Genomic DNA, 17,533 nt, shown 5'->3' with positions numbered 1-17,533 from the left:
TCCTTTAGGCCACAACGACTATTAGACCACGATTTTTCGCAGCCCTAACTAAGAAAAACAGGGAAACCGTGAAAATTCGGCTTCTAGTAAACGTGACACACGAAGTACAATGCCCAATTAATGCAGTTCTACCTTCACCCAAGCACAGACGTGTGAAGTGAATCTCAATAAATGCTATTAAAAAGTACTTACCGGAATGTGTCGCTTCAGCTATTAAATCGTGCTCCGTGTCCTTGGAGACCAACCCCAAAGGCTGCTCTTCCGCTGAGACAAACGTTAACAGCAGGCACCAGAACATCATCTGAAAACAAAGGTTGACATATTAATAATGCAGCTAAAAGCTTTGATGCGGTTTGATTTCTGCGCTAAATGTTGCAAAACACTGCGTGGTGACCAGATTCTTTGCACTGAGGAGATCAAAAGTATTTGTTCAAGGATTAATTAAGGTTAAGTAGTATTTGGATCAGCATAGCCCATAGACATTGAGACTGTAAATATCGCCACCACGCCACTTCTACCCAGAACGCATGAGGAAATATGCAAGGTGGTGGTACCCGGCGGGCTCACAGGACGTTCTACCCCCAGTAAGCGAGAGTTGCAGTGGCTGGAACTTATGCTGGAAACTGTCTCATAAAGATTTTGCAAAAATAGTGAAAGCACGGAGGCGGTGAGAAGAGATGACGGTTAGCGTGATATAAACATGTGATGTGTACAGAGGAGATGCATGTGACTAGGAGATGTATGGAAATGGTAATGCAAGGTAGAGGGGGAAGAGGTCGACCGAAGAAGACATGGATGGAGTGTGTGAATGACGATATGAGAAAGAGAGGAGTGAGTGTTGAGATGACGGCTGATAGAAGAGAATGGAATAGAAAAGTTCGCTGTGCCGACCCCACCTAGTGGGACAAGGTGGGGATAAAAAAGAAGAAGTGAAAGCGCAGAGGCAAGTAAGACATGTGATAGATATGACGCTTGATGTACTGGTATCGAAATATGCAATTCTAAACTAGAGTTGACGGCTCCAAAGATCTCGAGGATCGAATGTCGAGAGTTTGTTTAGTTTTTCTAAACATTTGTTTAGCTAAATGCAAGTTGTTAAAGAACGCAGCCGATTATTTTTAAGTCAAACATTTACAATGAGTGATCAGCGATGCTTACAACAAAAAATATACTCACCATAAAATAGCAATAAAAAAACACACACACTTATTGCATTTCAGATACACGTATCTCTGTCTGTCCTAAATTCTCCTGAGTATGTCGTGTCTTCGCGTCGTTATTCTAATTAAACAATTAAATAATCAGAACTTTCGCACGCCATCGACGTCGCGGCTAACAAGATATTGTCTGGTGCAGCAGCACACAACCTTTACAAATTCACGTGGCATTTGGGTACATGCGAAAAGTTCACACAATTGAAGGGAAGATAGGCGTTGATCAATATTAAATTTTGGTATTAAGTGCTTACCGGAGACTATAGACATCAACAACGCGAATACCGCCAGCCGCTTTGGGATTTGAAATCGATGTCTGAATCGTTTAGTAATTAATTATGCAGATTTGCAACTTTCTTCGAATTTTATCGCACGATGTTCGTTATTCCTTCCTCGCGGTAGTTATTCGTTAGCATCTGTTTGGTATTTCATTAGAATATCTGGCACCTGCCTGCGGGATTCGAACGCCGACACATTCGTGTCGCTTCAACGAATGCACCGGGCGCCTTATCTTTTAGGTCACGACGACTTATGAGCACGCTTATTAAAATATGCGTCAAGATATGCAATAATGCTTATTAAAAATAGCAAGCGAAGCGATAGAGAGTGGGAGACTACGCTCATAGCTTGTGTCCGCTCAGCCATAAAGTCGCTGACATAAAAGCCAGAATGGACGGTCTACAGTTGGAAGTCTTCAGATCAACACGAAGAAGACCAATCAGATACAGAATCGATACAAGGAGAGCAACAGAACTGTCGTTTAGCAAACTGGAAGTATAGAAACGGACACGGTTTCTAGAATATCCAAATTACTGCCTTCGCATAACTCCAACGAGTGCCTGTGGGAAGTGTATCAGGAGATGACAACTGATAAGCAGTTCATATGTCGCAAATGGACATGGTCAGGTCGCAGGAGAGAACCCACACACATCTCGAGGCAAGCCCTGGAGTGGACCTCTTAAGGCAAGTGGAAAGTAGGGCGCCCCAAGCAGAGCTAACGGCGCACTGTGGCAGCTGAGCTGTAGACAATCGGGCTAACCTGACCCGAAGTAAAGCGAATCCATCGAAAGCCCGAGACCGAGCGCGAAGGTGAAATACAGCTGTAGTTTTCAAGTTTACAAAGGTACCATGGCACAATGGCTCATTAGAGAATTCTCGGTTCTCTGTCATCCTATGTTGTGCCTTCATCCTGATCCGTGAACACATCATAGAACCGTCCAGTAAATGCCGTGAAAATTTGACCGGACCCACATCGGACCCCTCGCGGTCCTATTAACACAAAACAAGATCCGCTGAACTGGAATCCAATCTCGATTTCTAAATGTTTAATTATTTATTTATACGCACGTTCGTTTGGATACATCAGAAAGCTAAATCATCGGTTAATGATACTCATTTAAATAAACCTTAATCTAGAATCCGTATTCTAATCAATACGATGTCACACAACGCGAGACGCGTGCAAACGACACGTCGGTATAATAATAAACTAGTAATCATGATGTCCCCAATTAAAAGCGCTTTTAAGGGCTTATTCTCGCTCGTACAGTCGCAAGCTTCAGCGATCGCGAATACTGTGACGTTTTAACTCTTTTTTTGTAATGAGTTTATTTTCATGTTGCATCTGGGGGCGATAAATGAAGCGAAAGCGCGGCATCTAGTGGACGTGGGACGCAACTACTCGTGAAACATCGACTCACTTCGGGAGGTGCTTCGGCAGAGTCGAGGTGTCATCGCTCGGGTTGAATCGAGCATCGTTCTAATGAAATAGGTACGTACTTCACAAATGTTCACGATTGACTTCCACGGTGAAGGAATAACATCGTGTAATAAAAATCGAACCCGCAAAATTATAACTTGCGTAATTACTGGTGGTAGAACCTCTTGTGAGTCCGCACGGGTAGGTACCACCGCCCTGCCTATTTCTGCCGTGAAGCAGTAATGTGTTTCGGATCAAAGGGCGGGGCAGCGGTTGTAGCTATAATGAGACCTTTGAACTTACATCTTAAGGTGGGTGACGCATTTACGTCGTAGATGTTTATGGGCTCCAGTAACCACTTAACACCAGGTGGGCTGTGAGCTCGTCCACCTATCTAAGCAATAAAAAAAAAAAGATGATGTTCTATCTCACTCACCAGCTGAATTTTGTATGCGTTAGAACAAGACAGTGAAACGGCTCAAATAGTGACAGGAAAGTATAGATAAAAATATAATATAGTTTTGTCGATACATAATTATGTTTAATTATTTCCTTGAGATCGAGGGAAAGTTCATTCGAGTGTTCACGACGAGAGGAAATCCTCTATTTGCGATGTAATTAGTGTGCTTTTAATTAAACTACGTAAATTGTATCTGTTGATGACGTTTTTTAAATGCATTAAATGTCTATCGAAGTTAACTGTGCAGTTAGAACAGCGCCCCTAGCGGCAAACGAAGGCAAACGTTCCAACTCCATACAAATTTGAGTTAACTTTTACGCTATCGAGAACAATTGAGCTCGCTATCTCGCTCGTGCACGATTTAATACGAAAATGTGTGAGCGAGAAAGTCGCAATCAATGTTTTACCCACGACTATTTATCTATAATTTGTGAGAAATAGGAATTTATTTTTTTACGCGGATATGCGAACTTCATATACGTAAGCTCCGCTAATAAAATTGGTTAGGTGTTGAGACCAAGATCGGAAATCCGAACTATTAAATATATAACGTAGCATCATTACGTGTGACGTCATTTGAGGCTTAAATAAACTACGAGCGTATGTAGACGGATTTTTTTTTATTACTTAGATTGGTGGACGAGCTGACACCCCACCTAGTGTTAAGTGGTTACTGGTGCCCATAGATATCTACAACGTAAATGCCGCCACCCACCTTGAGATATAAGTTCTAAGGTCTCAATATAGTTACAACGGCTACCGCTCCCTTCAAACCGAAACGCATTACTGCTTCACGGCAGAAATAGGCAGGGGTGTTGTACCACCCGTATGGACACACAAGAGGTTCTACCACCATGATGTTGCTCATGCGATGGACCGACCTAGTCAACTCTGCACTTGGCGGCTGTTTGCATGAGTTCACCAGACTCATCACAAGCCGGGAGAAGTGGCGATTGCTCGTGAGGCCCATAGCATCTGCCCACAGCAATGATACTGAATGACGACCACGACCGCTCTGACAAGAGTGATACGACAAAAGAAATACAGATGGAAATTTGGACCAAGATGACCTAGTTTCGGTGATGCTGTATACTGATACGATTGAACCACAGTAATGTAGCGGTCAGCACTTTATGCGCGCGGAGGAGTTTCGAGTTCTTTGAACACATTGCCAGAAAGAGAGGTGACAATTTAGAGAAGCTGCTGTACCAGGCAAGGCATGAAGGCCCAGAGGCAGAAGTCCAAAGCGCTGGTCGGACCAGATACGCTCCACTCTCAAAACTTCAGTCCACGTTGCTATACACACAGCGGAGGATAGACAGGAGTGACGCAGGATAACCCAGGAGAAAGTTATTAGAGGAAGCCACGATCCTCAGTATCAAGGATTACCGACGCGAGGAGGAATGCAGCGGTATGCAACGACTTGGCTCTTGGCTTGGCTGTAAGCAATAAAAAAAGCTACCAAACAGTGACTATGACTTTTTTATTGGTAAGTTTTCGTTTGAGGCATTGTCTAAATGCTGAACTAGGGTCTGACCAACATGACTTTACTGGTGGTAGGGCGTGCTGTGAGTCCGCACAGGTAGGTACCACCGCCCTGCGTATTATTGTCGCGAAGCAGTCATGCGTTTATATGCAAAAATAGGCAGGGTGATGGTACCTACCGACGCGACCCGAAAAGATTCCACATAAGATGACCATGGACGAGCAAGTTCCATTACAGAAACGTCTCTGTCGGTTTTTAAAGTCAATGGCCATTACAAAAGACCTTTCACAACAATGTTTAGGTTAATGTCCGAAATTAAGTTCCTCTGTAGACTTAGTGGGTCTAAACCATATTAAAACAAGACTATTGATCTATTAAACGACCTTCCTCTGTGTGACGTCAAATGGTGGTTTACCTCCGTCGATAAATAATGAACAATAAACTACCGCACAATTTGAGCAGCAAAAACAGATAATTGCGTGGGAGTTAAATAAAATGTTTTATTGCTTCATGATTACAGACAATTAATATAAAGAAGAAGCTCACTTTGAATCGTTTCGTTTTGTATTTTTATTAATTTGATGTATTTAACTTCGTGTTCGTTTATAAATAGAAACTAAAATTGTTTCACTGCCGTGTTAAAAAGTACTAAAAATGGCGCGCGTGAATTTGCATTTAAGCTGGTTATAAAAAATAATTCAGCATGGAGCATGGTTTTTTCTTATTAGTAAATAAGTAGTTATGCAAATAAGAACGCACCTTTCTCCATCTCGGTATCTGAAACGATAGAAATAAATAAATTAGTGAATTTAAAAATAGTGCTAAAATTAAATGATGTTTGGTCGGCTATATATTTTTTTTCAATACCTTCTGTCTTCTTCTGTCTGAGTCGATTTAACGATACTAATAAATATTACAAAGAGGAAATTTTTTATTGTTTGTTTGCAATGAATAGGCTCTGAAACTACTAAACTGATTTGAAAAATTATTTCGCTGTTGCGAAGCTACACTATCTCCGGATGACATAGGTTATATTATTATTTCAAAAGATTAGGGATCCTTACTAAAACTCCAATAATGTAACCCAAGGTGTAAAAAATTACCTAAAATATTCTTTACATCGCGTCCGTTGCAAAACTATTGATGATAGAATAAAATAATGTACTATGACTTTGTGGAAAACATTATTATTTACAAAAACTATCGTGACAGCATATTATGTACATAAGTCTAACTATTAAACATAGTCATGATACAATAAGAGACTTTTATTTAAAAAATATAACAACCCCAAATATCCTTTACAGAGAGAAGGTCTCTGACTCAACAAATTCAACAGATTTTGTTTTGTATGTATGTCATTTTTGCGAAAATTTCAAAAAAGTAATAATTAAATACTTATCAAAAATAACAAAAAAGTAATTAAAAAAATCATTAAAAAAAGTAAAAGCTTATTAAAATTATAATATCCAAACTTTCTTTATAATTTTCTTTTTTTAATGACCTGGCGCAAATAGAAGTGTTTATGTGTGTGTATATTTAATTTTGAAATCTTTGTTAAATACCCGAACAAAGCCGGGGTGGACCATTAGTAACTATACTGAGATCTTAGAACTTATATCTCAAGGTGAGGCGCATTTACGTTGTAGATGTCCATGGGCTCCAGTAACCACTTTACACCAGGTGGGCTGTGAGCTCGTCCACCCATCTAAGCAATAAAAAAAAAGTTATATTATATTTCTATTACTTTGACGATGTTGTGTTTATTATCTTTAAAATAATACGTGAAGCAAAAACTATGTACCCTTTTTACGAAAATTGCGCTGACGGAGGAGTATGAATTTTCCCACACTTATAGAGAATATAGAGAAGGAGTGCACAATGCTAATAATAAATTTTTTAATTATACATAAAAAAATATATTAAATCAATACAAAACATCACACACACTATCATGTATTTAACACAACACATATTAAATATACTCGTATACACTCTTTGTTATTATCAAACTTTTGTTATTGCTTAAAGTCTGTGGTTAAATTGAGAATAGATTAATATTGTTTGTCTTTTATATTATTGTCTATAGTGTAGTCTTGGCGAAATCTGTCATTATAGAAGTATAATAAATAGTCTTTGACAATAGAACCTTAATAATGTTCAAACTTATAATTTCAATTAATTATAGTCGAGTTTCGACTACTGCGGGACCCCTAGTACCTAATAACAAAACGCAAAGCGATTTGAGACTAACCTCAGGCCCCAAAGTGGGCGGACGCATTCGTGTTCAGCAAGAAAATATACATAATACGTCCAGTTTTTCAACTACCAAATATCGAAGATGCTCCCTCGATTCCACTCAACATTTTCCTTCAGTCGAGGTGATGAAGCAACTCTCAAACTCAAAAACGAAAATTACTTCATTGTTTTTTCCACCAAGCTGTTAATTATTGTAGCAGTATTTTCTGGTTTTTTATTCATTATCCTGTGTTGTAGAAGATCATCGAGAAGACAAGACAGTCTTCTATAAATACCGCGGATTCCTTGAGCTACAGGTTTCCTCGATCGAGGCGAGGTCGAGGAACTTTCGAGGCGGCGTCTGAGAAAACCGCGTATTTCTTACACCTGCCGAATATAGTTTTTACAATCGTACAAACGATTATAAAAAAGCGGATCATCGAACTTTGGACTTTACGTTCATTCACACGTGGCTTTCACGAGCTTTTCAAAGTAAAACTAGTTTTGGAGCGACATAGAGTAATAAATTAACGTAGACGCGTCAATTTAATTTTGTAGATTTCATTACTTTCTATTATTATTTGATAAATTTTAGCTTACGGCTAACTGTTGGTCCGTATTATTAAGCTATAGCATAGCTTTTATCGCGGGGTTTGAGCGCGGCGACCGAATAAAAAAAAATCGTTACGAAAATAAAACCTAACACCCCCCACTCCACCTCGTGTAGCTCGCGTTCAACACATTCACGCGTTGCGCTTTTGTAGTGTTTATGAATGAGCGTGCGGCGTGACGTCGCACTGCATGCGCATCATAAAAAGTCTGCCCATCTCTTTCACTCGCGCGGTCTAGCTTATCAGTGTGAAAGGGACAGTTAATGTTTTGCTTTTGTCAATGTTTATAAATATAGCGTGGTCTTATTTTATTATTGTTTTTATATTAAATTATGATTGTCTAATTATAATTGCATAAGTTGATAAAAAATGCTATGCAATAGCTTTACCGCGGCAGTCCCCCACACACTGCCACACGTGCCACACGTGTTTTCTTTAGTGTAACTCTAGTCATACAAGACAGTATCACGAGCGACCATGAAGTCTCATTTAACATACTGCTGGCCGTAAAATCTTTTGCCTGACACACGAAAAAATATGCATTTATGTTAGCGGGTTAGAGCGAAAGTTTGTCGCCTCTGCTTGAGACGTTACTCTATGTTCGGGTCATCTCTTTCATACTTTCACCTTTCGTTACTTTCTACATAACTCTATAACATTACATCAGCTTTACGCATTCACGATTCCATTACTTAGACTCAAATATTATCGTCGTACTAAAAAGCCACAAAGCGATATATTCTTTGACGTTTAACATAAATGTCACATGTCAATCACAGTAATTGACAATGACAGTTCCTTTAGAACGAAATTCGAAGTAAGCGGTAAAATAAAAAAATTGGAAACACCGTAGGTTTCCAAATTGAGTTCCAGATTATCGCATTAAAGTTAACTGATTATTGCTGATTTATCCTTCACTTAATCATTTTAGTGCTGAGCTTATTTTCACATATTCTGCACAAATCTCTAAAGGATTCTTGAAAAAAAAACCTTGTAAAACCTTTCATTTAACAAAAACTTACGAAAATCAATGCTGCAATTCACACTAAAATATTTTTATATGGTTATTAACTTATTAAAAATGTTATAAGTGCGCACGTTAAGACACATCCGTACAGATCAATACCTAATACCATTAATCGAACTGAGCAATAGTAGATATTCCGACGCTCCGCACTTTGTACGCATTAATAGAGAGTCGATCTATCGACGCGCTCAAAGGGTCATAAGGGTCCCGCGATAAAAACAGTTTGAGAGCCAACGCAATAAGCCCATAACAAAAGGCTGCCTTGTCCTGGTATTAGTATCAACAATTGGATGTTCTTTATTGAACTTTAGGTAATTAAGTTTACTCCATTCAAATAGCTAGAAAAAAGTTGTTGTTATGATATTTTTTCCAAAATTTTAAACTTTAAATGGCTCTTCTATAAAGTTGCTTAAATGTCGTTTGAACTAAATATCCTCTCGATATTATAATTATTATGTACGTGTTTCAATAACGCAATTATTATACAAATTGTATTTTCGTAAAAATACAATTTTTTATGTATTAGAAATTTAATTTTACTCGTTTTGATTTTGGCGGGCTTTCAGTCTACACCACAGACTATGTTAATGTTTTTTTTTTATTGCTTAGAGGGTGGACAAGCTCACAGCCCACCTGATGTTCAGTGGTTACTGGAGCCCATAGACATCTACAACGTAAATGCGCCACCCACCTTCAGATATAAGTTCTAAGGTCTCAGTATAGTTACAACGGCTGCCCCACCTTCAAACCGAAACACATTACTGCTTCACGGCAGAAATAGGTAGGGCGGTGGTACCTACGCGCGCGAACTCACAAGAGGTATTACCACCAGTAATTACGCAAATTATAATTTTGCGGGATTTTTATTTTTATTACACGATCTTATTCCTTCACCGGGGAAGTCAATCGTGAACAATTGTTACGTATTTCATTAGAAAAATTGGTACCCGCCTGCGGGATTCGAACACCGGTGCATCGCTGCCGACTGAACCGGACGTCTTCTCCTTTAGGCCACGACGACTTCATGTGTGACCAGGACTTTGCTAGCGGCTGTAGGTACCTGACGATTCGCCACACAACGTTCGCTTCTCAACACGCCGGGCACAAAGATGACCGGTCATTATAGTGTTACGTGCGCAAACAGACGCGTTATTTGCGTGACGCGTCTTTAGTTAGCGGCGAGTCGAGGCGCACGTCCCCACGAAAGTTCGTGAACCGGTTCTCGGCTTATTACGCAACTGAAGCTTTCGTACGGGAGCCGTGAACTTTCTAAATTAGCTCGAATGAAAATCTGTTGAGGGATTGCAGCTTATAATCAGTCCTCCAGGGATCCCTCCCTAGAATTTTCTAAGCCCTATTTCCGTGGGTAAAGGTGCTGATAAAGATCACGCCATTGCCACATTAAAAGGCTACATGGAGCTGAGCATCGACAGAAGCCTTAAGGGTGTTTTGTTATTTTTATGCTTAGGTGGATGGATGAGCTCACAGCCCATCTGCTGTTAAGTGGTTACGGGAACCCATAGATGATCTATGGCGTAAATACCGCCACCCACCTTGAGATATGAGCTCTAAGGTCTCAGTATAGTTACAACGGCTGCCGCACCCTTCAACACGTATTACTGCTTCACGGAAGAAATAGGCAGGATGGTGACACCTACCTGTGCGGACATAATACTAAGACATGTTAGGACTACCACCAGTAAAAAATAAGGTGCGAACTTCCCTTAACAGTTTTAAAACTATTTAATGTTCTGTGAGATCTTATCTAAAATCACCTTTATAACAATAACTTAATTCCAAGCGCATGCGAATGCGCAATGGAACGCGCTAATATAAAAGTAATCAAGAGGTCAACGCTCCCTTATTTTCCTCCTTTTTTGTTTAGAATGTCAATCCATGGGAGCTACAGAATGTATGTTCGGCCTTTTTTTTGTTATTTGCGAAATACGAGTCCGTGGTCCTATCTGCTATTCAACTCTACTACCGTTTGAGACAAAGCTTCAAATAGTCCTTATAAGGGTCAATGACATTTGGTTTTTAATTTCCGAGTGAGTTTTGAGAAATTGTGGACGCATTTTAATATGTAATTAATTAATTAACAATTACAAAATCAAAATACCAGCGTTAATTAATGTTAGATAAGCATGCCTACTTCGATTTACTGTTTATACATTGCCTGTAAGATTTTTTCAAAAAATACACGTAGCCTTCTAAAAATACGTAACTCAATCCTTCGGTTACTGCGTGAAAAGTAAACTAAATGTCAAAAAATATTATATAAAAACAATAAAATTTAACAAAAATAAGAACCGACTTCAAATAGAAAAAAAATTATATTCCAAAACAAATGAATGTACACAAAAACAATAATCATCGAAATCGGTTGGCGTAATATTGAGTTATTGAGTTATTCATCTATTTGTCGCGCACGTGATTAATGCAAATTTAAAATTTATATGGTTTTCTCATGGATACCATTATCAGAACTGGACTAAAATGGGACCACACGAGAAGCGTCAGCTTTCTAATAAAAAAGAATCATCAAAATCAATTCACCCAGTCAAAAGTTATGTGGTAACAAACATAAGAAAAACATACAGTCGAATTGAGAACCTCCTCCTTTTTTGAAGTCGGCTAACAATAAAACAGACGCTAAGCTGTTAGCATAATATATAAATATCTCAATACATCGCGACATTGAAATCATCGTGGCCTAAAAAATAGATAATTGTCGGTGTTTGAATCCCGCAGGCAGCTACCAATTGTTCTAATGAAATACTTACTTAACAAAATATTCACCAATTACTTCCACGATGAAGGAATAACATCGCGTGATAAAATTCAAAGCCGCAAATTTATAATTTTCGTAATTACTGGTGGTAGGACCTCTTGTGGGCCCACGTTTGAAGGTCAGAGCAGCCGTTGTACTGTAAAAACTCAGACTTAGAGCTCATGTATCAAAATGGGCGAGACTGCATTCACGTTGTTGATGTCTATGGACTCCGGTGACCACTTAACATCTTTTGGACCGCGAGCTCGTCCTTCTTAGCAATAAAAAAGTGAAATAAAAAAGTATTCAAGGCGTCATAAATAATGTTATGAAAATAATAAACCATAAAAGTAATTCTATCAAAATTATTAATTTTAGATGTAACATGTAATGTAGTTATTGTCGAAGAAAACTCTAGAACTTACTATTACTGATGGTAGGACCTCTTGTGAGTCCGCGCGGGTGGGTACCACCGCCCTGCCTATTTCTGCCGTGAAGCAGTAATGCGTTTCGGTTTGGTAGCAGTAAGGGTGGGGCTGCCGTTGTAACTATACTGAGACCTTAGAACTCATATCTCAAGGTGGGTGGCGCATTTACTTTGTAGATGTCTATGGGCTCCGGTAACCATTTAACACCAGGTGGGCTGTGAGCTTGTCCACATATCTAAGCAATAAATAAATAAAAACTTATCTCCAAATGCAATTAATCGCAACTTCGTTCTGATTACGTTGATAGCTTTAGTTTTAATATTTTCGGAGGTTTGTCTACGGATGTCGAAGATAGAGCGAAGTAGATTAAGGAAAGCTGACCGCACCAGCATGTGGGATAAATAGATCGGAAGACAGAGAGAGAAGAGACTTGACTAAAGAAAGTATAAAGTAAAGATCACGCCTCCTCATTATCCTACATTCGACATGCACTTGTAGTCTGTAAGTAAAAACTTGTGTTCTTTAATTAAAGACGTGTTTTAAAAGTCGCCTTACGCTGGTCGACAACCCGCGGCTCATAGGGTTATTCTGCTACGGACTGTTCCGCGAAATGTTTAGTTCAAACACGGATTATTACTTAACATCCCGGTCACCGTTCTCGTCGAACCCGTCGCTTGCGACGAAGGGCTCGACGAGTAAATTAACCCTCAGACACAGCCCACTGAGTTTCTCGCCGGATCTTCTCAGTGGGTCGCGTTTCCGATCCGGTGGTAGATTCTGCGAAGCACGGCTCTTCCTAGGGTTCGTGTTAGCAACGTCGTCAGGTTTGAGCCCCGTGAGCCACAGGGCTCAAACCTGACGTCGTCTCTAAGCTCACCTACTAATTAAGGTTACACTGATATAGCCTCTCAAGGCTATCAGCTTAGGTAGGGAAAAAAAAACTTTACATCTTACCTCGTAAGAGAAAAATGTACAATTAGGATCGTCGAGCTTAAAATATAACTATGCCACTTTTATTTTTCTATTCCAAATTCTTCTTATCTATATAGGTATATATTAATGCGTGAAGCAAAAACTTTGTACCCCTTTTTACGAAAATTGCACGGACGGAGGAGCATGAGATTTCCCACACTTATAAAGGAGTTGTAAGTGGTAATAAATGTTAATATCTTTTTAAAATTAAACATAAAATGGATTACACACACTACCATGTATTTAACACACACACGCATTTATACTCTTTTATTGTTTAAAGTCTGTGGTCAAATTGAGAATAGATTAATATGGTTTGTCTTTAATATTATTTTTCTATAGTGTAGTCTTGGCGAAATCTGTCATTTAGAAGTTTAATAGTCTTCGAAAATAGAACCATAATAATGTTCAAACTTATAATTTACATTAATAATTATAGTCGAATTTAAACCACTGCAGGACCGCTAGTAAGAATTAAAAATCAACTGACACATTTTTACGCCTTGCTCATTCAATCATCATCGCCATCTTCTTTTTCTCTGTCATTCCTTTTCCATTTCTTACCTTTCTATCTCACTCACATCTTAAAGCTACGGTAAATATTTTTGAAACCCAAGCCTATAAAAATATTTGTCAAAAAAATGATACATAAAATAATCTAATATAATAAATAAATAAACTAAACTAAGTTTTTTTGTTTTTTTTTTTATTGCTTAGATGGGCGGACGAGCCTACGGCCCACCTGGTGTTAAGTGGTTACCAAAGCCCATATGCCCCGGTCATCGTCCTCGTCGAACCCGTCGCTTGTGACGAAGGACTCGACGAGTAAATTAACCCATAGACACAGCCCACAGAGTCTCGCCGGATCTTCTAAGTGGGTCGCGTTTCCGATCCGGTGCTAGATTCTGCGAACCACGGCTCTTGCTAGGGCAGTGTTAGCAACACTCCCGATTTGAGCCCGTGAGCTCACCTACTAGTTCGGTGAATCTAGAATAACCCCTCGAGGCTACAAGAATAGGTAGAACAAAAAAAATCTTATGTTACGGACGTCTTTTCCCGGTTAGGGTACCCCTCCCCATCGACGCATAAGGAACTTCGTTCCAAAAAAAAAATACGCGGCCTTCACTCGAGAAGCTCCCTACTCTATCCACCATATTTTCGGATAGTTAATTCTGAGTAATGACCAATGACACGCAAAAGGCATCCGTCATTTTTTCAATTACGATTCAAATTTATGTTAAACACATAGAAAGCGGGCCCGAGCCGTAGTATAGCTTTTACGAAATATTTTCACATTTCCAATATTTGTGTGTTTAGCATAGGCACGTAATGACAACGTTACAAAAGATGTTTGTGGAAGGCGAACAAACAAAAATCTTCATTACGTATTATGTTAATTGCGACCATTGATGACTGAATCCGTGGTTTAGTAGTTAGCTGACCTAATTGTGGCGCCAAGGGTCGTGGATTCGTTTCTCATATCGGACGAACATTCGTGTGATGAACAGAATTTTTTGCTCTTGTTATGATGGTCATAACGTGTATCGATGGGTGAAAGGGTATTTGGATTAAGCGATATTTTTTCATCTGTGATCTTATTATTATTATTATTTTTTATTAGAGCCATACACCTATAAGGTTAAGTCGGCTATAAAAGTTCTGTTTTATTATATTTGGTACAATCATCAACAGTTCAATATTTTTAATTGACCTTTAATTAAGTTTACTCCATTCACATAGCTGAAGTTTTTTTAAATTGTGATATTGTTTTTTTTTTATTGCTTAGTTGGGTGGACGAGCTCACAGCCCACCTACTGTTAAGTGGTTACTGGAGCCCATAGACATTTACAACGCAAATGCGCCACCCACCTTGATATATAAGTTCTAAGGTCTCAGTATAGTTACAACATTACATTATGACAGCGGCTTGTCTCTGTCCCTGGTAATGTAGACGTCGACGAGTGACCGTCACTTACATTCAGATGGGCTGTGTGCTCATGTGACTACTACCTCAAATATGATCAAATTCAGTCGTGTTTTTTTTTAATTTACCCGCCAATTTGGTTCCTTGCCGAATTCACTATCAAAACGGTAGTAGTCAGATAGTAAACAGAAACTAATATTAATTTACCGAAATTTCGTGCGGGCCCTCGCGAGAACGTTGACCCCGCGCGTCAATGGATTATTAACTGTGATACATTGCGTGCTATGCAAAAGCGTTATTGAAGTAGGTATTAAATTTATTTTTTTAATTTAAAAAATTAAAAATATATTCTGTATACAATTATGTCACACTTTAATTTCAATTATAGTTACGATATTTATTCTCGATTGAAACTCGTCATACTGATTCTGATTTGTTCTTAAAATATTTATTTTATTGCTTAACTCGATGTCCACTTCCGGATCGGATCAGAACAAAATAAAATGATAAAATTAATTGTTAATTCGGCTTGCTAATTAGGCCGTTTTTTTTTTACACTTCACACTACATTAAAATTAACTAAATGAACCTGAATTAATTTAAAAAAGAGTAATCAAACGAATTGCCGCTGGAAAAAAAGCAATTAAAAAATACACCTACCATTTTGGTTGCTGAAACGAAAAAAAACAAAACAAAACAACAGTCTTGAAAATCCACCAAAATAGAAAACACCGTTTAAATATATCAGTTTGTTACCGGAAACGTTCACTTTCCTTCGCACTGCACTAGACTTTGACAGCTGTCAGTTTGACATCTTTCACCAACCGCGTCCTCTCGCGGCTCGCCTTGGACTGAACTCGGAGCATCACGAAGAAAGTATCTTAGGCATCGCGGTTCGAGCAACCTGTTTCGGAAATTGCGCAACCGATTATGCCCCTTATTTGCGGAGGCGCTACAGAACAAACTCCCCCGAAGCGGTCGCGCGTATGTGATGCGAAGATTTTGAGGTCAAACATACTGCTTCCGCAGACATTCAACGTTAACGACACGAGAATAGAGATTAAATTATCTTAAACTAATCACTTTACACTCGTGTGAATGAATTAATACGCCGTTTTTCAATTGATTCTTATTTTAATGGTCATACGATCCAAACTGCCTTGTGTTTTAGTTTTGTCAAAACAGGATTCTTCAAGCCATTTCTCTTTTGTTTTGTCACTTAAAGTACGCGCTGTAGTTAATGATGTAATCACTGAGCGAATTTTCAGGTTCTTGCTACCTCAGCTCTGATAATTCCACTACACAATAAGAGTTTTCCTTAAAGTTTTTATTGTTATATCTTGGAATATTGTGAGTCCGCACGGGTAGGTACCACCACCCTGCCTATTTCAGCCGTGAAACAGTAACGCGTTTCGGTTTGAAGGACGGGGCAGCCGTTGTAATGTTAGTCCGTTGTAAAATGTATAGACCTTAGAACTCATGGCAGCATTTACGTTGTAGATGTCTATGGGCTCCGGTAACCACTTAAGACTAGATGAGCCGTGAGCTTGTCCACCCATCTATGCAATTAAAATATTTTTCTTGGTCCACCCGGGATAGACGCGGATGTCGAGAAAAATCACAACGGCAATGCCATCATCTTGCATATCCTCCGTCCCATCCTTCAGAGCAAAACGCTGCTTCGCGACACAAATAGGCAGGTTAACAATGTCTATTTGTGCCGGTCCGGTGCTTCCTAAAGCCACTAATTTAACTCTAATACCGTCATCAACTATCTTCGCACACGGCTTGATAAGAGCGACCTCTTACTATTTTCATAACAATCGCACACGCCTCAAGAACCTCACAATGATTATACTAGCTTGACCTAATTTCCAGACCAGTATCAGCAGGATACAAGAAAAATAACCTCAGTTCTACCTCGGTATACCAATAAAGCGTGTTCCAAGCTATACTTTTGCGGGTCTAGTGACCAGCTTGTAGTGTGTCTCGACCCGGACGAGGCGTGGCGGATGCTAAAATAAAATATTTCTGCATAATAACGACATTTGCATAATATTTACACACTTACGAAACGAAAAGGAAATCTGTGGCGTGTTTTCTTTGTGTTGTTCACTTTTAAATGAACATTTTTAGGGTATACTCGGGTGGTCTCCGGCCCGAGGACAGATGCATTTGGGAAGCAGCTGCCTTCGTGAGGTCTCCTTTGGGAAAAGAGGAGGGTTGAGTTGGCATTCGACCTTTCCACCGTAAAACAGTCAACGCCGAATGTCGGGCGGCGGTTAATTGGCCCAAATAATGGCTTTAGCGGCCTCCAAAAACTAAATCTTTTCCAAAAGCCCTGCCGTGGAAGGACGCGGGACCCCACTATGTGTATTTTGCCCAAGAAAGCCTCACAAGACCACGACCCTCAGCATTGAGGTTTATCGACGCAAGGAGGAGAGGATCAAAAGATTAAAATACCCGATGCGGTTGGGATGTCAAGAGTACCGTAGCTTTAAATAATTTTCTTCTTCTTAAATATTCTTCTTGTCGAACCTTGAAAAGCTTTGACCCGTATATTAAGTAGATATGAGACGGACTCTTTGATCGACATTTTCTAAGACTCAAATACTGGTAGTAGGACCTCTTGTGAGTCCGCACGGGTAGGTACCATCACCCCGCCTATTTATGCCGTGAAGCAGTAATGCGTTTCGGTTTGAAG

General features: G+C 39.3%; 1 protein-coding gene across 5 annotated transcripts in view; it reads right to left on the bottom strand.

Annotated features, from left to right (window-relative positions):
* LOC101740315 (uncharacterized) overlaps nucleotides 1-17,533 on the bottom strand; it is a 46,824-nt gene that overhangs the window by 9,203 nt on the left and 20,088 nt on the right. The window contains exons 1-3 of one of the 5 annotated variants that reach the window (XM_038014029.2): nucleotides 15,490-15,756; nucleotides 5,619-5,636; nucleotides 193-301 (exon numbers count right to left, since the gene is read on the bottom strand). In XM_038014029.2, coding sequence (XP_037869957.1) covers nucleotides 193-301; nucleotides 5,619-5,636; nucleotides 15,490-15,492 — 130 coding nt within the window. In that variant the 5' untranslated portion in view covers nucleotides 15,493-15,756. Of the gene's footprint in view, nucleotides 1-192; nucleotides 302-5,618; nucleotides 5,637-15,485; nucleotides 15,757-17,533 lie in introns of those variants that run through there. The other 4 variants (XM_038014030.2, XM_062671034.1, XM_062671033.1 and 1 more) reach the window with 4 other exon arrangements.

The sequence above is a fragment of the Bombyx mori genome, chromosome 11, assembly GCF_030269925.1.
Source record: "Bombyx mori chromosome 11, ASM3026992v2".
Taxonomy (NCBI): domain Eukaryota; kingdom Metazoa; phylum Arthropoda; class Insecta; order Lepidoptera; family Bombycidae; genus Bombyx; species Bombyx mori.
The sequence above is the reverse complement of the archived record's forward strand: the minus strand, read 5'-3'. Positions and strand labels throughout refer to the sequence as shown.